General features: G+C 53.2%; 8 protein-coding genes across 8 annotated transcripts; 2 read left to right on the forward strand and 6 right to left on the reverse strand.

Moving 5' to 3' along the window:
• Nucleotides 1–1,143: 1,143 nt before the first annotated feature.
• DACRYDRAFT_25514 (uncharacterized protein) lies at nucleotides 1,144–2,055 on the reverse strand. Its single transcript, XM_040774194.1, has 5 exons — nucleotides 2,012–2,055; nucleotides 1,719–1,961; nucleotides 1,375–1,664; nucleotides 1,245–1,320; nucleotides 1,144–1,194 (listed from the first exon to the last, which is right to left on the reverse strand). Exons 3-4 carry the CDS (start codon nucleotides 1,608–1,610, stop codon nucleotides 1,314–1,316), a joined length of 243 nt encoding a protein of 80 aa, XP_040623572.1. The 5' UTR covers nucleotides 1,611–1,664; nucleotides 1,719–1,961; nucleotides 2,012–2,055; the 3' UTR covers nucleotides 1,144–1,194; nucleotides 1,245–1,313.
• A 1,240-nt stretch (nucleotides 2,056–3,295) lies between these two features.
• Nucleotides 3,296–7,152, forward strand: DACRYDRAFT_119902 (AAA-domain-containing protein; the record flags this gene model as incomplete). The annotated part of the gene is made up of 20 exons (XM_040770888.1): nucleotides 3,296–3,325; nucleotides 3,375–3,581; nucleotides 3,631–3,714; nucleotides 3,764–3,878; nucleotides 3,929–4,466; nucleotides 4,519–4,590; nucleotides 4,639–4,736; nucleotides 4,791–4,886; nucleotides 4,932–5,083; nucleotides 5,131–5,325; nucleotides 5,373–5,540; nucleotides 5,588–5,793; nucleotides 5,843–5,978; nucleotides 6,026–6,108; nucleotides 6,156–6,260; nucleotides 6,315–6,408; nucleotides 6,460–6,735; nucleotides 6,785–6,862; nucleotides 6,915–6,997; nucleotides 7,049–7,152. The coding sequence occupies 20 exons, from the start codon at nucleotides 3,296–3,298 to the stop codon at nucleotides 7,134–7,136; spliced, it is 2,904 nt and encodes a 967-aa protein (XP_040623573.1). The 3' UTR covers nucleotides 7,137–7,152.
• Nucleotides 7,153–7,359: 207 nt separating this feature from the next.
• Nucleotides 7,360–11,375, reverse strand: DACRYDRAFT_102761 (uncharacterized protein; the record flags this gene model as incomplete). The annotated part of the gene is made up of 8 exons (XM_040767664.1): nucleotides 7,360–7,818; nucleotides 7,870–8,868; nucleotides 8,923–9,105; nucleotides 9,165–9,329; nucleotides 9,380–10,414; nucleotides 10,501–10,649; nucleotides 10,755–10,874; nucleotides 10,946–11,375. 8 exons carry the CDS (start codon nucleotides 11,373–11,375, stop codon nucleotides 7,489–7,491), a joined length of 3,411 nt encoding a protein of 1,136 aa, XP_040623574.1. The 3' UTR covers nucleotides 7,360–7,488.
• A 1,422-nt stretch (nucleotides 11,376–12,797) lies between these two features.
• Nucleotides 12,798–14,251, forward strand: DACRYDRAFT_60115 (kinase-like protein; the record flags this gene model as incomplete). The annotated part of the gene is made up of 4 exons (XM_040775615.1): nucleotides 12,798–13,034; nucleotides 13,080–13,181; nucleotides 13,237–13,613; nucleotides 13,663–14,251. The coding sequence occupies 4 exons, from the start codon at nucleotides 12,798–12,800 to the stop codon at nucleotides 14,249–14,251; spliced, it is 1,305 nt and encodes a 434-aa protein (XP_040623575.1).
• A 1,016-nt stretch (nucleotides 14,252–15,267) lies between these two features.
• Nucleotides 15,268–18,401, reverse strand: DACRYDRAFT_72898 (uncharacterized protein). The gene is made up of 5 exons (XM_040775984.1): nucleotides 17,096–18,401; nucleotides 16,539–17,032; nucleotides 15,798–16,489; nucleotides 15,454–15,744; nucleotides 15,268–15,405 (listed from the first exon to the last, which is right to left on the reverse strand). The coding sequence occupies exons 1-5, from the start codon at nucleotides 17,863–17,865 to the stop codon at nucleotides 15,337–15,339; spliced, it is 2,316 nt and encodes a 771-aa protein (XP_040623576.1). The 5' UTR covers nucleotides 17,866–18,401; the 3' UTR covers nucleotides 15,268–15,336.
• Nucleotides 18,402–19,386: 985 nt separating this feature from the next.
• Nucleotides 19,387–20,525, reverse strand: DACRYDRAFT_112486 (uncharacterized protein; the record flags this gene model as incomplete). Its single annotated transcript, XM_040769429.1, has 2 exons — nucleotides 19,387–20,263; nucleotides 20,341–20,525. 2 exons carry the CDS (start codon nucleotides 20,523–20,525, stop codon nucleotides 19,387–19,389), a joined length of 1,062 nt encoding a protein of 353 aa, XP_040623577.1.
• A 123-nt stretch (nucleotides 20,526–20,648) lies between these two features.
• On the reverse strand, nucleotides 20,649–21,767 carry DACRYDRAFT_112487 (uncharacterized protein; the record flags this gene model as incomplete). The annotated part of the gene is made up of 1 exon (XM_040769430.1): nucleotides 20,649–21,767. The coding sequence occupies one exon, from the start codon at nucleotides 21,765–21,767 to the stop codon at nucleotides 20,649–20,651; it is 1,119 nt and encodes a 372-aa protein (XP_040623578.1).
• A 211-nt stretch (nucleotides 21,768–21,978) lies between these two features.
• Nucleotides 21,979–22,281, reverse strand: DACRYDRAFT_60092 (uncharacterized protein; the record flags this gene model as incomplete). Its single annotated transcript, XM_040775611.1, has 1 exon — nucleotides 21,979–22,281. A coding segment is annotated over one exon (303 nt), but the record flags the coding sequence as incomplete, so codon positions are not given.
• Between the last annotated feature and the right edge of the window lie 448 nt (nucleotides 22,282–22,729).

Genomic DNA, 22,729 nt, shown 5'->3' on the forward strand with positions numbered 1-22,729 from the left:
TCGAAGGCTATGGGACAAGAGCATCAAATCTAGAATCGCTCAGATTGTGGATCACTGGGACGCAAGGCCAGATGACTTCCTGCACTCCCTTTTCCCATATCATCCATGTATCCCGAAGAGTTGTGCCAAGTGCAACCGCAGAGCGCCCCGGGGTTGGTATTCAGTGGTACGTCTGGGATCAGGTTCTGAGAACACTTCCACTGATGTAGATTATTAGAAACGTCCCGTGACAAACAAAGTTGGATTAGACGAGCGTGCGTGGCGGTGGAGGAACTTGCAGGGCCTGACATGTAGGATGCTCCAAGAGCGTGGGTTGATCTGGATCAGCCTTCCGGAGAAGCATGAGACCGAGGAACAAATTGTACGTATTTAAGACTTGGGGGGAGTCACGTATCTCGCTGAGTGTCGTTCCAGCAAGACGAGCTCGATCTTTTGGAGCCGCCGGATTATCCATCATGGACACGCGGCCACACGTTGATCGCAGCAAGCGCGGCGTGTCCTGGCATTGTGCTGCACCCGTGTCCGGAGATAAGAGTTGCCAGGCCCAAACCAGACAAGCGGCTGCTTTGGTCGGGAAGAACTGCAGAGAATGTCTGGTCGCCGCGAGGTTTTGTGAGTCACGCCGCTCCTCCAGACGACTCATCAGGTTGAGCCAAGCATAGATACCAGAAGACAGCAAGAGCATTCTGGGCATTTGCTTCAACCGCATTGTCCAGGATCAACAAATCAGAACAATTTACCACTGCCCTCGGAACGCCCGCCTTTGGCCATTCCACCATGTCGACGCTGAGGTCGACCTATGGTCCTTGGTCAGGAGGATGACAGGGGAGTATGGTTCACGTTGTCCGACCCCGGAGAGATAGAGGTGAAGTGGTTCCGGGGGAATGACAGCAATTTAAGTAAGTGAATCAGTTCTGCAGTGAAAGTATGACATCCTGATCGGTTGCATAGATGCGACGGACCGACTGGTCGACACAAGGTAAGCCACCGCTGAGCCAGGAACATCTGGACGGCCTTAGAAACCGGATGTGGGAGTTGTTCCACGCCTGGCGTGGTCTACAACGTAACGAGCGACCGAGGAAGCGGGCCAGACTTGCAGACGACGTGAAGCGGCCCGGACTTGAAGAAGGGGCTTCACGCCGTCTTGATGAGGACCGAGAGCGCTTGTGCCTTGTTGCACATGCAGTTGGCCATGTGAGTAAACTTCTTGTGATTGAAGCATGTGCTCAATGCAGCCTCTGCAGGGTATTTTGACGACTGTTCCTACCCAGGGGGGGAATAGTCGTAAACGCCGGAGGGAATGATATGTAATTCTATTGCGTGAGTAAGCACATGAAGATAATAATGTGCCAAACTTACGACACCTTACAACAGCATGAAGTATTCCATACCCTTAGCATGCTATGCACCTTGACCTCGGCCGTGGATTCCTCGTTTTTCCGTGATATGAAAATATTCTTTGATACCGTCGACGTTGAGCTCGCGCTGAAATACACTCGATCTCGGAGGCGGTACGCAAGCATGACAATTCCGTAAAAGCGTTGACGTTGCGACAGTTCAACAGATCCAGACAGAGGTTGGCATTGCGTGTCAGAGGCCAATATGTTCATCTTGGAAGATGTCGGAGACGGCTCGATCGCAGGGATCTATCGTTCCATCCACCTCTGCGCACACATAATCAGCCAGAACGCCACACAGTAAATACCGAGGGCGCACACCGGACAAATATTTTAGATCCAGATCAGCTTAAGCACAGACGAATCCATTTCTCAAACGTCCCCCCTCCCCCCCCGGGATCCCGTCCGCACACCACATGATCGCCTTAACGCACACACGTCCACAAACGGGTTCCGCTGGCATCACTGAAAGGCGCAAGGATAGGAGGCAAGAGAACATGAGGAGCTAGCGGTGATAGACGGGGTCGAGAGAGGGCGGAGGTGCGTGGTACTCGGCGTCGTCTACTGCCACCGACATCAGTCTTGCTGTCTTACGGGGAATGAACAAGACGTACATTTCCATCTTCTTCATGGTCTCTGGAACTGACAGTGCACTCTGTTCTCCCAACTACCTCCCGGACACCGTCCAAGTGTTCTGTCAAAGCATGGAAGCAGAGGATGACAGTGGACGACGTGTGATGAAAGGTGATTTGTGCCCAAGGTTACCGCCCACAAGGAAGTAGATCTTGCTTCCGATCGAATACCGATCGCAAACATATCGCATTATCCTTGTTTGGTATCGGTCCTCGAAGATATGCTGTCAGTCCGCCTTTGGATTGGGATAGAGGGAGCTGGCATCGTTGGCCATCCGCGTTCTCATATGGTCCTGTTTCCAATCGTTCACACAACCCGATCACAATCTTTGTGGCTGCCGGCGAAAACCAACAGAATAAACACCGAGGCCTTTCTGACTTCTCGTAATTCGAAAAGCTGCTCTCACATCACAAGAGTTCGCTGTCTCCAAACGCCTGCTTATCTAGAAAGGGTGACACCTTTCTGTCGGAAGTGATATTGAATCCATGTTGTGTGGTTGCAGTACCTGTTGGAACAAGGATACATTCCTCGCAAACGGCCTTCCACAGATAATACATTGTGTGGAACCAACCTCTCATCTCCAAAATCCTCCATTTCTGCGATTTCGTCGTCCGACTTGCCAGGTACAAACACGATCGTCTTCCACAGGCTTGAATTCCGGTGGATAGTGCGGTAACACTTTCCCGCTTGTTGAGATGGAAAAGCCCACTGATACAGGAGAGTCCCTCACATCGCCGTCTCAGCCTTCTTCTCCACCCCAAGGGAGGAAACACAGTTTGACTCGGGTTTGCGCAATCCAACTCTGGTTGAATAGTACCGAAATAGACTTAGCACCCCTTGTTGTGCGAGCGCAACACCTTCATAGGAGCGACCAAGTTAAAGGTCTTCACAACGTCGCATTCCTTAGAGATCGCGCCGAGCGAACGATATCATGATGTAAATGCCACAAGTCGAACATGTGAGAATCACGTCAGATCAACGTCCTAGGTAGCAATTCAGGCTACAAAATATACCGCAAACTTTTGTTGACCGAATGAAGCTGTCGTAATAGCCGGTAGCGGCTGTGCATTACTTCCGGGTATTCACCTTCAGGGCGCTTAGTCAAATGGTTGAGTCGAGTGACAGTGACCATTATGGTCCACTCCAATCTGCCCTCTTAGATCCTTCCAACAACGGTATCTCCTAGCAATACTGCTACAATGCCTCGACGTGCTAGCATCAAATTTGTTAATTTTAAGTCATGTCTCATCAACCTACCGATTAGCATGTACGGCCCGCTGGTTGAGCATCGTGTAGTGAGCATTGCGAGCTCATCTCGAGCGCATCCCGCCTAACACTTTATAGCGGCCCCAGAGTCTGGCCGTTCATCTTACTCCAGTATTACCCAGCGGTACATTAGGAAAGTCAATATACGTTGGCTGGACAGGTCTGGCTTCTTCCTCATCCCTTGCTCAGTGGCACACTCGAGGAGGAGGTGCTGAGGGACCGCTGGAGACGGTCGAGATCGATGCGGGGTTCGCGACGAGCTTAGAGTTGAGAGAAAGCCAGGTGGTGTGTGCGCTTAAAAAATTCTGAGAAGGTTTCATCTCACAGATAGCAGGTTGAAATTGGGCTATTGCATGATCTGCCGATCGCGAAATCGGTTATTGCTGAACCTCTCACCGCCGATGACTGGGAGATCCTGGTAAAAATATCACTGCTATTACGTATACCTCCTAACTCAGAGCGCACAGCAACTTCATGCTGAATTCGTGGAGACAAATTTCTTGTCTCAAGTTCGGGTCGCGCCTGTGGGTCAGGAAGTAGATGTCTGGGTGTTGGGAAGAACACGTATCAGGTTTAAGATTGGTATGCTTCAAGTATGAGCCCTCATTCCTGCTTTTTTTACCTTGCAATAGAGTCGATCTCATCCAAGAATACCGTGGCTTTGCTGGCAAACGAAACTGAAGTTGCTATCGCGCCAAAATCTCGCGCTCGAGCCCAACCTGTTCCCCCTCCCCCAGCACCAGCACTTGTTGAACAACCAAAACCGGTCTCAGGGACAAAACACGTCATGAGGGTCCTTCCACGGACATTGGTGGAGATTGCCGATGGGCCTATATCTGGAGGTCCTTGCGCATACATCTCATATAACACGTTCGACGACCTGACCTGTGTACCCGGATCGGAACGGGAAGGCACAGGTGGCCGGAGCTTCTACGGCACAGTGCGGATCTTACAACCTCCCCCGAGTCAGAAACCTCCTTCATCGGCACGAAGTCAACTGTCCGATCAGAAAAGGGTGTTGAACACCTCTCGCGCGCCGGATCAGGCCAATGGAGATGGAGATAAGAAGATGGAGGAGACGGAGGTGGTTTTGGTTGCGGATTTGGCGGTCCCAGATAAGCATGTTGTGTTCCTAGGCGATGTGTTGACGAAGGACTGGGATATCGTCAGGTGAGAACTGACGGCGAGTTCCTTCCCAAGCAGTGATTTGACCATATCTCAGCATACAACTGTCAGGATCACGCAAAACAACCGCCAATGGCAAACGTGGATCCCCTACCTATTCATCCAGCCAGTATGTCATGACTCCGTTCTGTTGTTGTCTTGATGGCCAGCTGTCTAGTGAACCGACCTCTTCGCAAAAGCTAGCCGGCGTACAAAACATCATCTCAGGATCTTACGGTTTCTTCGCTCGCAGCCTCCGGCATCGTGCAAATGCGGGTTCGCGCTTTGTACATTGTTTCTTATTCATTTGTGCTTATCGTAGTTTGTTAGGAGCTGTTTTGATCTCAGGGAACCCTGGATCCGGTCGTACCTCCATTGCTAAGGAAATTGCCCGTCGTTTGCGAGAAGATCCTTCTGTCTTTGCTTGTATGTACGCATAACTATCTCATGTCGTTTCCTAACACCCCCTAGACACCGAGTTCGTTGACATGGTAAAACATTCGGACGATCGAATCCCTATTCTGCGGGGTGCGCTACAGGAGGCGATTGATATTGCAGCATGGCGAAGACCTAGCGTTCTGGTCCTGGATAATATCGACAAGACTGTGATGGCGGAAGTTGAGGTAAGTTTTCCAGTCATGCAGGCTAGAGCTGAACTGAAGGGATACAGCACGTGGACCCCACACGCGCTCGTACTATCGCGGAGTTGTTTGTATCTCTTCTGGGACCGGAGTCTCGGCCTGCCGGGGTTGCCGTCTTGGCAACATGTGAAGGAGCGCATGCGGTGCACAACCTGTTGTCCGAATCGCATTTATTCGGCGCAGTCTTCACGATACCAACTCCTGATATGAAGTCTAGACAAGAGGTACAGAACTTCTTTCTACAATGAATGATTCTCATGCTCGTATGTAGATTCTTGCCACCGCCATTGCCCACAAGATCGGACCTGATGCTTTATTGGAAGGACAGCTTAACTTAGCTGCCCTTGCAAGTCAGTCAGAAGGCTACTCGGCTAGTGACCTACAGGACTGGGTAGGGCGAGCGATTCACCAATCGCTGATTCGCTTGAAGGATGTCCATGTATGTTCGGCTTTCCACATAGGAAAGCACTGCTCATGCGATCTCAGCCGACAGTAATTATCAGAGACTTCACCACAGCTCAAATTGACTTTACCCCGTTGTCCTTGCGAGATGTGAAGTTACAGACGTCTAAAGTTAAGTGGAAAGATGTTGGCGGTTTGCAAGAAACAAAACGAATACTACGAGAAACGTTAGAATGGCCAACGAAGTATGCAGCAATTTTCGCAAAGTGCCCTCTTCGCCTGCGCTCTGGGTATGTAATCGCATACTGATCATTCGGATTATAATTAACCCCGGTCTAGACTCCTGCTTTACGGGTATCCTGGCTGTGGAAAAACCTTGCTGGCGTCTGCTGTGGCGAAAGAGTGTGGGTTGAATTTCATCAGTGTGAAAGGCCCAGAACTGTTGAATAAATACATTGGAGCTAGTGAACAGTCGGTAGGTGCACGTTCTGGTTGCATGTCAATATGCTGACCATAAACCAGGTGCGAGATTTGTTCAACCGAGCAACAGCTGCCAAGCCGTGCGTGTTGTTCTTTGATGAGTTTGACTCGATTGCTCCAAAACGGTACGACACATCCTAGGCGCAAGACGCATGCTGACCATGCGTGACAGAGGGCACGACAGCACGGGCGTCACTGATAGAGTAGTGAACCAGCTCCTCACTCTAATGGATGGAACTGAGGGTCTTGATGGCGTATATGTCTTAGCCGCAACAAGGTTCGCAGTCGATGGATGATCGCCGCCTTATGCCAAAACTGATGCGTTGATCAGTCGACCCGATCTTATTGATCCTGCGCTTCTACGGCCAGGGCGGTTGGACAAGTCTCTGATGTGCGGCATACCGACACAGGACGAGCGAGAAGACGTGCGCCCATGGTTTTGCCCTGCTCTACCTTACTAATGCGACCTTGTCTAGATCTTGCGGGCACTTGGTCGAAAGGTACACTATGCGACAGAGCTAGACTTGAAGATGCTGGCTCGACACACAGAAGGATTTACCGGAGCTGACCTCCAGGCATTAATATACAATGCTCATTTGGAGGCAGTTCATGCGTCCCTGAAAACGGCACCTACGGGCATGGCTGGCCACACAGGAAGTGACGCTCCTCGCGCAACAGAATTTGTCGCTCTGAATGTTCATTCCAAGGGCCCAGTAATGTCCAAAGCTATAGCCGCAGCACTGGATGCTCGGGTCATTGTCTCAGTCGCATGGTTCACCCAACTTCTGACCGAATCTGCAGGTGGATCTGATTGCTCGGAACAAGAAGGGAGCTGCGACGTCTTCGGCACTTGCTTCGAGGGACTCGACGCTACATGAGGTGTGTTGAAACTGTTACCTCTTGGGGTTTGTCTGAATCTATGATGTCTTAGATTGGGGAAGAACATCTTCTCTCATCTCTGGCGAATACTCGCCCATCGCTGTCTTCTGAGGAGACACACCGCCTCTCGCGCATGTAAGGCCGTTCACCTAAAGGGACGTTCACGGTATTAAATACGTATGACAGCTACAGACACTTCATGTCAGATCGATCTGGTGATTTGCCTCTTCCGCCTGATGCAGGCGGAGTCGGGCATCGAGTGTCGTTGATGTAATGAATAATGCAGTTCATACCCAAATTGGTCTTGTGACGCGCCTGCCTCGTATCTTCCTCATCCTGGTATTGGTCCTTTCCTCCCTCGATATTCAGAAACGTATGGTTGCGTTCCTTTTGCTAGTACAATTGCGACAGATACCAGATCACGGGCAGTAGACCAGACCACAAAAACAACAACCATGCAAAGGGAAGTGTGGGTATAAATCATGAATGAAACGTTGCAAGGCATTATAAGTACGGGAACGAACGACGTGTAAGCCTTCACAATACCCATTAAAAGAAGTTAAAAATGTGTACCAAGAACTGCAAGGAGAGACTTGGGTATGTTTATCCTGCCCGAAACCAGCGGACTACAATTTCATGAGTTCTTTAAGCGCTTTGGCTACTCCAAAGCTTGCAGTTGCCATTGCTTGCCGCATTTGTTTGTTTACCTCACCACCAATCACCTGGGCTTCGCTGAGTGTATTGCAGTGCTCACTCAACTCCCTCAGTAGTTCCTGACCTTGCCGCGCCGAAGCTGTAGGTAAAGAGTCTTTGCACACTGCCACGATGGAGGAGACGATCGTGATTATCTGCGTCAGACCTTCGTTGAGTTCGGAGGCTTTGGCGCCAGACCGAATCCCGCTGAGGACGGTCTGAATGTGGTGCACAATTGACTCAGATTGTGCTTCCAGATAAGGCTACAAGTCGTAGGTTAGCTGGTATCAAGGGGCAGACTAATGACAACTGACCTTGAGCTCCGCCCAAGCATCGTCAGAGCCTTCTGTGGGTACAGCCTCCTCATCTCTCATCGTTGGAATCGGCGGCCTGTGCTGCGTCGAGTCAAGAGGTAAGTATTGGAGTGAGGAGTTCGTTGGAGTAGACCTGTCCGGGGTGGGTAGCCCATTGTGCGAGTCCGACCTACGCTTCGAATTTGTACGAATTGGCGATGGGCCTGAGTTCCTCTCTGCGCCGGAACCTCCATCTCTCCCGGCGCTGGCAGCGCTGGACGAGCGCCCAAAACGCTGCTCCGGTGCGTCCTTAAGGGGTGACATGATCGATTTGTTTGACCCGGCGCGTTCAAGGAAGTTTCGCGTCCCTCGGCGAATCTTAAGCAACCGCACCATTTCTACGATCGTACTCGAGACATGACTTGCAGCGGCATCAAGTAAGCTGACGGGTGAGAGACCGTAGCTCGTCCCGTGATTCTTGGAAGCCATGACGAGATTATTGAGTGTCGCACTGGCACGGTCCTTGAGCGCGCGGACAGCGTCATCATCCACGGGGCCCTTGTCCCTGCGCGGACGTGCCTCGAATGCACGCACATCCTCCGTGATAGCGGCTACAGCCGTCACGACGTTCTTCATCGCGCTTAGCACGCTCGTGGGTTGAGACGAGCGGCCTGCAGCGAGCAAAGTGTCGATCGAGCTCTGGAAGGCGGTGACGTGTACGTCTGCAATCGCGCCAGTGTCGCTCGTAGGAAGATGGTTCATATCGCCGTCACCGCCAGCAGCGCTGACCTTCGGTGTCTGAGGTCCCGAGAGCGTAGACGTAGCTTTCATATGTCGTAGCTCCGTCTTGGCATTCTCGTACTTCCGCTTCCACTCCTTGATCTGAGCGTTCAAGTCACGGATGATGGATGCGTCGCTGTCCTTTTCGTGCATCATCTCCTCGTTCCGTTCCGACAACTCGGTCAGCTCGGTGACCAGCTGCTGGACTTCAGAGCGTAGGGCGTCCGCCAGCGGACCCGCCTACAGGTCACACCGTAAGCCAACAGCTTAGGTAAGAACCTTCGATCAACGCACCTCTGTCTGCTTGTTCGTGTGATCAAACTTGAACTGCTCGAAGCTCTCCCTTACAAGCTCGAGCTCCGCCTCAGCCTGTTGCGCTCGTGCAGCAGCATCTTCCGCCTCTCGGTCTCTCGCCGCCCGGACATCCTCAAGATCCTGTTTGAGCTGAGCGACTTGCGAGGCTTGGTCGTTCGCCAACTACAATACAAACGACCCCAGTCAGCACATCAGCTCAGACGCAAGGTCAGATCACGCACATCCCGAACTTTGACAGTCTCTTCTCTTACTGCCTGCAGTTGTTGAACACTCCCGTCCCTGCTGCGCGTGACCTCGGAAAGCTCGGCCTCTAGGCTCTGAATCCGGTTATTCATCGTGGCAATCTTGAGCTCGTATTCCCTGCGAAGTTTTTCTACTTCGACACCCTTTCAACTGGGTCAGTACGGTAACACCTCAGCAAGGGAAGTAGACTCACCTCTCTCTCTCCGGTCTTCCTGTGTCCTACACCCCCGCTACTCGCCACACTCACCCGTCCAAAGCTCATCTTATCATAAAACTCGCTCACTCCCCTACTGGCCGTGCTGGCCTCGTCCCCATCCCCATCACCGTCGTCTCCAGCATCATCCGGGAGCTCTACACGTACCCGATCGCTCTCCCCGCGAGCACCAGCACGCGCAACCTTATCCGGCGCGTTCTCATATTCCCGCACACCGAATCCTCCAGCAAGAGCACTCAGCCCTCCCTCTCTCAACGTCGCCGTACTAGGTCCGGTGAGTATAGGACTGCGGTTACCTTCCTCTTCCTCTTCTTCGTCTACCAACAGCCTTTCTCCTCGATATGGGTCTCGCTCATCGCTCGCGCTTGCTGATGAACCAGGGCGGTCCTCGGCGTCGTCCCTCCCATAGGGCACTTCAATCTCTTCTTCTGCCATTGTGCTCTTCATAGGGTTTACGACGCCAAGAGTAGCGGTGCTCGTTGGAGGCGGGGCGAAAGAGGCAGACTCGTACGGCAGTTGACTACCTGTGCCGTTAGTCCCACCAGGTTGCTGCGATCCCTGGTAGCCAGGCGCATTCGTCTGGTTTGAGCGGAACGCAAACTGCTCGACGCTAGGTCGCCTTCGATCGGCAGCCGATACGGCCGAGATAGCGCTCCTGTCGCTAGGTCTGCGCCAGACGCTGGGGTCAGCACCGGTGGTCCGTGTGCTTTCCCCGCTCTGGCGGGGCAGAGCCTCCCCTGTTTCGCTAGGCCGGCGACGCATTCTCGGCTGATTATCTTCCAGAGGATAGCCCGGCCCGCGCTGTTGGCTGTATGGGTCGTCAAGCTTGCTGTACGAAGTCGGGGTGGTGCCGCGAGTGGAACCAGAAGCACTGTCTGATTGGGAAGGTGGGATGGAGAGCGAAGCCGCGGTGGTGGTGCTGGAGCTCCCGGTGGTGTGGGTGGTGGCAGCGTAGGCCTGAGATTGCGAGGCCAGGGAGTCTTCGTATGTCGAGGTTGGGGTTTCGGGCCGATCCTACTGTACGGATTAGCATACATCATCAAACATCCATGACCGAAGCCCTGGTGCAAGGGCACGGAGTGCGCAGCACGAAGACTCACCTGACCCTTGAAAGCGGGGAACCTCCTTCCCAGCTCGAAGTATATGTCACTCGCCAAGTCTCTGAACTTGGTCTTGCTGAGAGTCGCAAGTTTCTGCCTAGCCTGGTTGCGCTTAGGGTGCAGTTCCGAACGGAGGGGAAGGAAGGGCGCTATAAACGGGTCAGCTCCAGTCTTCGATGTGGGGTAATAGTGGGGTAGCGAAGAAAAATGGAAGCGAGTTGGAGAAGCACGAAAAGGCAAAAGGAAGAACGTACTGGGATTCGGCGAGTTGCGACGGAGACACTCGTCGTGCACATCTGTCGAGAGTTCCATAAACTGCGCTTCGTTCAGCTTTACCAGCTTGCTCCTCGGGTCCGCGCGCGCTCCTGGAACCTCTGGATTTCAGGAACAATAACAGTCGAGTCAGCTGTTTTCCCTCAGATGGTAGAACAGGGACAGTCCGCACCTTTAACATCTTCACTCGCAAGGAACTTGCGTAACTGCTCATGAAATCCTTGAAACTTCTCGTAGTTTGCCTGACTATTCTGTCCGGAGGTAGGAGAGGTGGGTGACATAGGGCCTTGCATCCCGCCCGCAGGTTGTTGCATGCCCATAGACTGCATCGATTGCATCCCCTGCATAGGCTGCATCCCCATCGGCATCCCACCCATACCCTGCTGCATCCCCTGCATCCCCATCTGCATCCCGTTCATCGATTGCATAGGCTGCATGCCCATGCCTCCCATCGCCATCTGTCCCTGCATGCTAGGCATCGGTGGCTGTTGCTGCTGTGAGTAGGGTGGGCGATACTGTGACTGATACGCAGAGAGACCGGATGCAGCACTGTAAGCTGTTGCGCTAGGCGAAGGGGGAGGGTTGAGCCCCCTTGCTGCCATGTAGTATGTTGGGTGATCGAGCGTATCAGCGAGTGATGTGCGTGATTGACGAGTGCGGTAGGTGAATGTCGGCGTTAGCTGTTATGATGTACCGAGAGTCGACAGTGCAGAAGAGCAAAGAGAGTGAGTAGTCCAGAGATAAGAGAGCTCCTAGTGGGTAAGTCCAATGCTAGCAAAGCAGAGAAGAATGTGCTAGATCCAAAGTGCAAAGCAGCAGCAGTGTACACTCCAGGCAGACGACACCAGAGATGCTCGAGGACAACGAGGTAAAAGTGAGGGCAATCGGCGGTCAACGGCACGCGCACGACATGAGGTGATTGTAACAGAGTCAGTCATCTGATCCCGCTCTGCTTCCGTCCGCATCTTGTTTGTTTCATTTCATTTCCGTACAGCTTCTGCAAAACAAGCGCCTTTGTTGTGTGCCTGAGAAGCTTACTCTTTAACTTCAACTTTCACTTGCCAACCATCTCACACCACCTGTCCCCTTGCAGACAACGGTCACAATGTCAATTTGAACTTTAACATCTGACTGTACACGGGATGCACTTCGAGCGCATGTTGGGCGTACGATGATACGATTTCCCCGCCGCCATCACCGTCGGCTAGGAACATGCGTCCAAGGGTAGGATGACTCGCGCCGTCTAATATCTCCTATGGCACACGCTCCTGACCTTATCTTCTAGCCTATGCGAACACATATTTTCTGGCCTTGTCCGCTCCTCAATAGAGGGGCACTTTGTCTGCGACCTGGCTAGTAGATCTCAGGCGGAGAACAGGCAGGGTGACGCCGATCTCAACTGGCGAATTAAATACGCCTAATCAAGTGGACGGCCATCCCTGATTGCGTTGCGCAACTTGATACGGAAAAAATTGCATGCATGTCTAGACATCTAATGGGTACATCGGCGTGTTCTTGGGAACGCTGTTCTCATCTTTCTCGGCCACATATGCTGTTCTCCCAGCAAGGATCTAAGTCACTCTTTCTGCTTCCTCTTGTGTTGGTTGCGCCTATGGCCTGAACTCCATACTCTTCCTATCGTCCCTCATCAGCCTTCCGTACTCCAAGAATAAGGTGTGTGTATCATTCCGGCAAGATAATTGGCATGATGGTGATTCAAAACACGAATCCTACTATGGATCCAACTGGCTCGATGAAAACAAGATTCACTGTCTTCCTTGGGCCCCAAGCTCCCCCGATTTCAATATTGCTGGGCACATATTAAACATTGCCTTTGCCTTTGTCAACTTGCACAAGTTGGAGTCAATGGACTGTGGGAAGATTAATCTCTATTTACATATTTTGCTGAACGAAACCAGCGACATGACAATAGTCGACGTTCCAGCAATTTGCACGACAGGGGCCGGCGCAAATACTTTTGACTGCCTCGGTATTACCACTAGACACGCACACCCTCAACATCAATGTCTCATCGGCACATCTTCAACGCACTCAACCAGACCTTCATCGTCGACTCAGAGTACGACTTTGTCAAGGAACTCGGCCAGGGTGCCTATGGATGTGTCGTCGCTGCACGCCATCGTCGTTCAGGCGAAGGGTGCGCAATCAAGAAGATTACCAATATCAACACAAAGCGTATCCTAACCAAGCGCTGTCTGCGGGAGATCAGGCTGCTCCACCACTTTAGGGGGCACAAGAACGTGCGTTTGTGTGCTATGATGGAGGCGAAATACTGATGAGCGCAGATCACTTGCTTGTATGATATGGATATCGTCTATGAGCCCAATGGCGACTACAACGAGGTCTACCTGTACGAGGAGCTGATGGAGGCAGATCTGCATGCGATCGTGCGCGATCTTCTTAGCTTTCCTCTCCCCTTCCCACTAATCGCATTCTTTACAGATCCGATCTGGTCAGCCGCTCTCCGATGCCCACTTCCAGTCCTTTATCTACCAAACCCTCTGTGGGCTCAAATACATCCACAGCGCCAAAGGGCTCCACCGCGATCTCAAACCTGGCAACCTTCTCGTAAACGCCGACTGCGAGCTGAAGATCGGCGATTTTGGACGTGCGAGGGGTTGGCAGCCCGGACTGGGCATACAGCAGCAGAACAATAGGGGCCAGGAGGGGTTCATGACTGAGTACGTCGCGACGAGGGGATATCGTGCGCCGGAGATCATGTTGAGCTTTGCTAACCATGGGCCGCCAATCGATATCTGGAATGTGGGATGTATCCTTGCCGAGCTTTTGGGCGGGAAGCCGATCTTCAAGGGCAGGGAGTGAGTGTGCCGAGCCCAATGTACCACAAGCCGACTGACACGATGACAGGTGCGTCGACCAGTTGAACCAAATCCTGCACTACCTTGGCACGCCATCCGAGGACACGCTGCGCCGCGTTGACTCCCCTAGGGCGCAGGACTACATCCGTTCCCTGCCTATCAAACCCCGTATCCCCTTCCAATCCCTCTACCCGCACGCGAACCCTCTGGCTATCGACCTCTTAAGCCAGATGCTCTGCTTCGACCCTGCCAAGCGTATTTCCTGCGAGAAAGCGCTTGAGCACCCGTACCTCGCCGTATGGCACGATACGGCGGACGAGCCGCTCTGCAGCCAGACATTCGACTTTGCCTTTGAAAAAGTAGACGACATGCCAGGGATGAAGCAGCTCATTATAGAGGAAGTGAACTCCTTCCGCGCCCTGGTGCGTTCCCAGGCTAGGCAGCAATTGCAGGCTAGGAAACAGGACTCGCTTCCTATCCCGATCAGGGACGATATCCTTGCCAGCCCGGTAAATGAAAACGAGGGTACGAGCGGGTATACGTTCCCCCACCCTAGCGCGCCCGGCCCCAGCGGAGGGATGGTCGAAGAGCCCGGGGCGGAGCTGGACAAGGAACTCGGAGGGTATGGACAGCGTTGAGCGCTGTTTGTCCGATTTGCTATGGACTGGTATTTTGGCAGGTTCCAGATTTGGGAGAAGCGCGCTGCGGACGAGGTTGGACTGATATTTTATGGAAGGAGCCTGAGAGGATCAAGATTGAACAAGAACGAGAACGAAGCGACGGTGCATGAGTACGATTGAATCAAGTAGGCGAAAGAAGATCTTCTGACTGAGATCCGTTGTCCAGTGATATTGATACACCCGCGTTTGGCATATCTTGGAGGTTCAGTCAGTGCGCGTTCAGTACATTGGTCGATGTTCGGAGGATGGCCCCATCTGTCGAGGTGGTTATAGGTAAGCTCGAAGCATGCACTGAAACTGTATAGCACATGTGAAGCCAGTCATCGAAGCTTTAAAGCGCTTACAGAGATCACGTGTTTCTCACGTCACGTTTCTACTTGTGCTCGGTGTAATTCTTGGATTCCTACTTTATCTAGAGAAGGATCTTGAAGGCATGGACTAAGCACTCTTTGTGTAATACTTAACCCTGGCCTTTCCATGTGTCTATTGCGCCGGCGCTTTGGGACGAGCATCACGACAATCCAACCATGCATTGTGCTGCTAGTATCAACGTCGGCGGGTCTGAGCAGACATGACGGGGAACGTGCGTGCCGTCGTGGGAGTTCCTGGACATCCAGCAGGATAAGAGTATGGACATCGTGCATACTCCGGTGATACATTTCTCTCTTATTACATGGGGCGCAAACATGCCAGTGGTCTCCCTCACCCCGGATTGCGTCTCACACTGGTCTGGCTGCTCCCAAAGCTGGGTATCGGCTCTGAGGCACCACGAGATCTTTGGCGAAGATGAAAGAGCTCCGCGCAAGGTGATAATGAGGAGTTGGTGTTTGAAGACAGTCCGAAAAGGGCTAACGTCGCTGCGTCCATCGATGAGCAAATGATGTTAGTTGCGGAGGAGGACAAGGACATGGAAGATGACGCATGCATATCTAGACATCTAATGGGTACATCGGCGTGTTCTTGGGGACGCTTTTCTCATCTATATCGGCCACCTATGCTGTTCTCCCAGCTGGGATCTAAGTCACTCCCTCTGCTGGTTGCGCCTAAGGCCTGAACTCCATACTCTTCCTATCGTCGCTCATCAGCCTTCCGTACTCCAAGAACAAACGAAACTACAATCATCAGCGTCCGTTCCTACCACTAAGGAAGTGCGCACTCACTGTATAAGCGACCATGTCCTCCTTCCTCCAAAACGCCCTGCTCCACTCCCTTCCCTGCCTCGCAATCTTCTGAGCAAGCTCATCATGGCCTCCCTTCCCACCCCGGCTCACGTCCCCCCGGAAGAAAGTGAGGATGTCGTACAAGTCCGAGAGATCGACAGAGAGGGGAACGTAGTGCACCCAGGGCTGGATGCGGTCTGTGTACCATTCGGAGAAGATAGTAGATTTGAGCACGACGGAGTTAGCTAAGAGCAGATGATGGAAGCGCGCTGACCAGCCGTTACCGTCTACCTGCAGGTAGGCCCGATTAACGCAGCCAACCAAGGAGGGAGAAGACGACGCACATCAAGCAAGAACTTGTACCTCCACAGCTCCTCAGGCTGCATCCGACTCCTCCATTCAAACATCCTCCCCAGCTCCTCGCACACTCCGTCTCCACACTGTATAGGTGCCTTGACGAACCCCACATCCGCGAGGACGGGGTTCAGCCACGCCGCGTCCAGGAGCATCGGCTCCCCCACCGGGTGGGTAGGCGAGAAGGGCGGGAGGACTGGGTGCGAACCGTTCATCCCCGAAAGGAGGGAGAGCAGACGGATACGCTGTGATTCGCGCCAGGGCATGCCGGGGCGCATACTGATCCCCGTGGTGCTGCCTCGCCAGACCAGGCGCGGGTCTTTCTCTTCCCACGGAGTGGGGTCGTCCCGTGCTTCCTCCCACCGCTCAGCGGGGACGATACCAATATCCCCGTGCAGCTCCGTCTTACATAGGGAGAACCCGAACATCCGCCTTTCTTGCACGCCAGGCCCCTTGCCATTAGCATGAGAGGAAAGCGTCCCGACATGGTGCGTGTGAGAGGGGTGCAGACAAGGGGACATCGATAGCCTGTGGTTGTGGATGAAATGTTTGGGCGAGGAGACGGCATTTGGTAGTCCCGGCGGGGGAGAAGTGAGGGGGGAGATGCGCAGGGGAGCGTTATACGGACATCCCGCAGCCCAGCCTAGGCGCTCCATATTCGGTTTTGTCTCCAAATCCAATACTGTCACGCATCAGCTCCAGAGTCAGTCAAGCAATGCGCATATACACACCTTTCCCTGCATCAATAGTCACCCGCATCAGCTCGCCAAACTCCCAGTTCCAGTGATCCTGCGGCCCATCGTTTACGCTGAACGTCGCCTCCCACGCTCCAGACGCGCCGACCAGTGCTTGCTCCACTTCCCTTCTCGCTTGCTCCATCACCTTCTCCAGCTGCGGGTCACGTTGCTCCTCCTCTGCAGCCGTATCCTTCTCCCCAGTCGAAGGCATCAGCTCCTCGTACCCTCGCATAAGCTCCAGCTGCAGGTGAGTTCTCTTACTCCCAATCGCCGATTCGCCAATCTTTTGGTCAACCAGCTCCAGCCTTCCAGGTTCCCCATCCCTCGCAGGTATAGAAGCAATAGTGTACGTCCCATTCTTCTCCTTCATCTCCTGCTGCAGCGTACGTAGGTCCGCGGCGGAGTAGGCGAAGTACGGGGAAAGGTCGCGCATTATCTGGTCGTATTCGTCGGGGAGGGGGATTTTATGTTTTTGGACATACGCCCACCTAAACAACCAATATCAGCGTTCCCACCTCGTACCCGCTTGTGCCTACAAGAAGATAACGCACCACTTGTCGAACCCTTTTGGCGGGTACTTCCCCCACCTCACCCGGTACTCCGCCACCGCCTGCCCCAGCGTCTTACTCTGCTTCTCAACCTTGGCCTCCCAAGCCACTTCCGCTTTCTCGATCAAGTCATATATCGGATGTCTTCCCCTAGGATTGACGAGCAGCAGGCCATTCTGGAGATATATATGTTCTTCCAAATGGGTGTTCACGCGTCCTCCAAACCCGAACAGACCTTTCATACCGGAAGAGACGACAGGCTTGGGATTGTACAGCTCTTCGAGAACTTCATTGACCGTGTCCTCCCCGTAGAGGTCGTATGCTGCCTGCTTGTCTTCTTCCAGCAGCGCAAGCGGGTTCGCGGGGATCGGGTCGTCAACTTCGTCTTCAGGGAAGGTAGGATCCTCACCCTCGCCGTCCAATGAGCCATCGAGTTCGTCATCGGAGAGATCGACAACAGAGGCCTTGCGCTCTATGCCCATGCCCGGAAAGTGGGGGTGGACGATGGCGTCCGGTACATGGAGAGGGATCCATTTGCCCACGCTCATCCCATCATCCAGTTCATCCCTGTCGCCCCAGCGAGGCCAGAACAGGAGGAGCAAAAGAACTAGGAGGAAGAGTAGCGGACGAAGAAGCCGGTTGTGGAGAGTTGCATTTCGTAGGCGGGCGAGGGTGCTGGGTGGCTTTGGGCGGGAGGTGAGGTACGGCCGTGGTGAGAGCGGCCGTGGGTTGGGAGAGGGGGCACGGGCAGAACGGTGCGTTAGGGCGTGCATCGGTGGGCTGCCAGTTTCAAACAGGTGGGAGAGAGAATGGATGGTTAGCAGTCCATTTGTACCAGTGGAGTCGACTGCGCAGACAACGAGGTGAAAGCCAGAAGAGAGGGATTGCCATCATGAAACTAGCGGGCAATATAAGCGTCATGCCGAGCTGTATACACCGTGTAGACGACATTGGATTGGAAAGGGCTCATCTCCTACAGAACCGTTTATCAGTTATCCACCTGAACTCACCCGATTTACACATTATTTCCAATAAGAGCAGCAGATTTTCAACTCAAAGCTTGAGTCAGATTACGTCCTCCGTACGACAACGAAAGGAACAAGAGGATGGACACGAGAATGTTGCCTTTGGCAACCAGAGACGGCGTCCGAAGAGGAAGCATGCCGCTTCCGAACAGAGGGATTTCTTAGTTGAGATACTTGTTGCCTTTCTGGGGTGCACGACCGTTGGTGTGGAGTCTGCGTTACCTTGACAAAGATGCTCTCACGAACCCATGAGTAATCCTCTAGATAGATCAAAGAAGCCGTAGATCAGCAAATGGCGCTCCCAGAGTGAGGAATCGCTTAAAACCTGTGACAATGAGCTGTGGGAGAATTCCGTTGAGTTTGGAGAAGGAGACAGACCTGGTCTGTAAGGGTCCGTATACGACCCCATACTTTCCTTTATAGGTAGGATCGCCTCGCAGAGGCGATCATGATCATCCAGAGGACTGACACGTAGCGGGTGGCTGTAGGCCACCCTTCTCTCTATCTCTTGCTACTACACTCATGTATTACTACTAGTTAGTAATACTATTGATCAGTGTACGTATCAAGGGCATAAGGGCACCTTAAGCCCTTTCATGGTCTGCCCAGCCTTCTTTTGTATCCAGCGTCTGCAAAGCAGACTTGTTGAATATCATCATTCCTGACAGAAACCTGGCATCCTTTCTAAATACGCAGATGTTTGGAGACGGTCAACACTTGTAATGCGAGAGTAGCTTGTTGCATTATGAGAAGTCAGAGGAGAAAGGACAGAAGGGATGCAGTGGTTGTTCTGTTTGTGTTCAGCAGCAGTGAAAGGGCTTAAGGTGCCCTTATGCCCTTGGTACATACACTGATCAATAGTATTACTAACTAGTAGTAATACATGAGTGTAGTAGCAAGAGATAGAGAGAAGGGTGGCCTACAGCCACCCGCTACGTGTCAGTCCTCTGGATGATCATGATCGCCTCTGCGAGGCGATCCTACCTATAAAGGAAAGTATGGGGTCGTATACGGACCCTTACACCCCCTCCTGTCAAAGAGGAAGGGGTATGCGTACTAACAGGTGCGGTCATAGCCGTTGCTGTCACCATAGTCGAGGAGGGTTTCATCCTCGATGGCTGCGTCCACATGAGAGGGACCAGCAGCAGGAACAGTATGGTCATCAGACCATTTCAAGCCTTCGGGTTCGAGACCCAACAGTGGAAGGCCCTCCGCAGGAGGGGGAACTATTGCGGACTGGAAGACTTCCGTCCACAGCGACTTGCCATGTCAGTCTACAAGACCGAGCGCGCACATGCCATTCTTGTCAAGAATGTTGTCGCGGTACGCGCGACCGAGTTCTGCCTTCCGTCGCCTACGACCAAAGTAACCGACCAGGACGTCGATTTTTGATTCATCGAGACCACTGGCGATGAACTCTTTGGCAACCCCGATGGGGCTCCAAACGCGTACACCATCCACATTGAGGGAGACAGCTTTGTGGAAGCGAGTGGTCATAGACCAATGAGGAACGCCGGCGTGACCAAGCTGATGCTTGTTGACGAACTTGTTGAATTTGAACTTAGTTCGAAAGAGATTCATCGCAATCTCATAAAAGGCAGCAGCATCGCCTTTTTGCCAGCCTTTAACATGTGCATGCGGACAGTTATCATGGAGCCAAGTCCACACGTTAAGGTCGGGGATGTAGTATCTCCCGTCCATAGAGCGCCTAATACCAGGCCCTTTGTTGAGGTGAGGATTCACCTCTTTGCCCTCCTGCTCCACCATCTTCACAAAGCGGGACCAGAGGTTACCTGTCCGTGGAGTGTGAGCCCAGTGGGCATCAGCAGTCTCCATTAAGACCTGCCAGCGGGGAAGATCTGTGTTATGGATTGTGGTCAATTGCTTGGCTGTGATGATTCCCTGCCAGGGATTTGTTGGATTGGCTCGTGGGATGGGATGACCCATCTGAGCTACACGAGTAGCTGCATGCTGTGCAGCCACAACTTCCCAGACTCCCATAGGGGGGAATCGCCGGTGCAACGCAGCGATGGCAGAAAGACTGGTAGCATCAAGCTGAGTCGACACAGAACAAGTACGAGCTCCAGAGGAGCCAGATGTTGCTGCGGCAGTTGTCCGGGCGAGAGTGAGAGGCAGTCCAGCAGCGCTGAACGCAACTGAGCTGTAAGACTTGCTCGGGGTGGGAGCACCAGAAGCTGCCGTTACTGTCAATATAGATGGTACTTTGCGCGAGGCGCAGAGGTGGGTTTGTCCACAGCGGGACGCTTGCCGAGGGTGACAGCGGAGGGTTGGGGAGGAGCCGATGCAGGCTCCTTGATGATGGGGTCGTCCATAGGGACGTTGTGATCATCAGGCATCTCATGGGAGGACGCCGGCCGCGGTCGCGAAGACGCGCTTGCAGCCCCCATGGTAGAGGGTGCACGAGGAGGATCTGTGCAATCCAAAGAGGAGTGGAGACAACCACGAATGTAGTCATATTCGGAGCGCCAGTTGTTGTGGTCCCGACGGAAACGCTTGGTGTCCGATCTAGCCTACGATGCCAATTGCTGGGCATCGGAGACCATCTTCATGGCAGTCGAACAGAGCTGCCTAGTGTCATCCAGAGTGGATGACAATCTTGCGTTTTCCTCGAGGGAATGCATGAGGTCTTCTTTGCTCTTTTGAAGAGCATCTTCAAGTCCTTCAACTTGATCGATATGTTTGCAATGGAGGCAGAACAACTCATCGGAGCGGTCTCTGCAGTCCAGTGCGAGACAATCACGAGTCTCTTCTGCAGTCCATCGATGCAGGCAATTGAGGAGCAGCTTGTCAGCGAGCTGCTCAGTGGAACGAAGAGCCAACCATGAGTTGGCGTGAGGGTTTCCCACGAGGAGAGCAAAGGGCTCAGAGGTGTGGGCACAAGCGTCTCGGTAGAAGGGATCAGTAGATCCCCGGGCATACTCGGGTGTTTGGGGCCTCAGGAAGCCTTGTGCATCATGTCCGTAAGACGTGCCGCAATCCTCCTTTGGGTGGAGGGGTACCCCGTATGGGACAAGGTAAGGATCTTCATCATCATTGACGAATTCTTCTTCATCCTCGTCCCTTGGGACGAGCGCTGACTCTGGTGGATCGGCGGGGTCACTCCAGCCAGCAGAGGAGTCCCTTCCGGACAAAGTACCCCAGGCAATGAGCGGGGTGCCAGAAGGTTCACCCCATCCGGTGTGCGAGGATGGGGGGTTGTTCGACAGAACAACGGCAGTAAGATCTGTGCTGTTTGAGGGAATGGCACCACTAGGTGTGAGGTTGTTTGAGAGAACAACCAGGGCGGTGGGGGCATCGTCCATTGGGACAACTGCAGGAGGGGGCGCCGAAGCGCCAGACGGATTATCGTCCATATGGACGATGCTGGAGGGAGGTGCAAGAGCACCTCCCTGGATGGACTTGGTGGTCCGTGATGAGATAATTGGTGTGGAATCCACGCCAGCTGGTATCACTGCCATAGGCAGCGAAGGAGGGATGGGGGCTGCCAGGGAGACAGCCATGGGTGAGACAGTCCTCAGAGATGGTGGGGGAAGTGAGACAACGTCCTCGCAGACTTCCACCTCAGCCGAGGCAGTTGCACCAGACGGTGCAGGGGCAGGCGAAACACCAGACATGTGCTCGAAGAGCATGTTGGAGGGCGAGAAGGCGAGATCGAATGCAATATACCGTTTGTGGGAGGGGGGATGGTGGTGGTAAGAAGAGAAGAGAGGTGGTCTCTTCTTTGGCCTTTGCGTTGGCCAAAAAATTGCGGAATTCCTTCTGCTTATGGTCTGCCACCGCGGTTGCAGAGATAGAAGGCCAAAGGCCTTCCATTGTTAGTCACGTGGGCTAACAATGATATTATCCCTGAGGATCCCTTTTTGGGAGATCCTCTGGAGTCTTCACACCTTGAAGCTCCAGATACTCATCCAGTTGGGTGAGCTGGTCTGCCTTACTGGCAGACTCCCATGATTGGTCCCCATCCGGCCAAATAAAGTGGAATTGCAACTTGCATTGCCTCCAACAATGATCATCGATCAACTCAATGATCTGTTTGCCATCCGGTGCGTTACCGTGAACAGTATCCGGATCTCTTCCTGAGAAGAGTACTTCGTCACCACGGACGTAAGGCCTTAGTAGGCTTGTGTGGAACATCGGGTGTATTCCGCATCAACCTGATGAGTCGTCTGGAGGAGCGGCATGACTCACAAAACCTCGCGGCGACCAGACATTCTCTGCAGTTCTTCCCGACCAAAGCAGCCGCTTGTCTGGTTTGGGCCTGGCAACTCTTATCTCCGGACACGGGTGCAGCACAATGCCAGGACACGCCGCGCTTGCTGCGATCAACGTGTGGCCGCGTGTCCATGATGGATAATCCGGCGGCTCCAAAAGATCGAGCTCGTCTTGCTGGAACGACACTCAGCGAGATACGTGACTCCCCCCAAGTCTTAAATACGTACAATTTGTTCCTCGGTCTCATGCTTCTCCGGAAGGCTGATCCAGATCAACCCACGCTCTTGGAGCATCCTACATGTCAGGCCCTGCAAGTTCCTCCACCGCCACGCACGCTCGTCTAATCCAACTTTGTTTGTCACGGGACGTTTCTAATAAT

The sequence above is a fragment of the Dacryopinax primogenitus genome, assembly GCF_000292625.1.
Source record: "Dacryopinax primogenitus strain DJM-731 SS1 chromosome Unknown DACRYscaffold_27, whole genome shotgun sequence".
NCBI classification, from domain to species: Eukaryota; Fungi; Basidiomycota; class Dacrymycetes; order Dacrymycetales; family Dacrymycetaceae; genus Dacryopinax; species Dacryopinax primogenitus.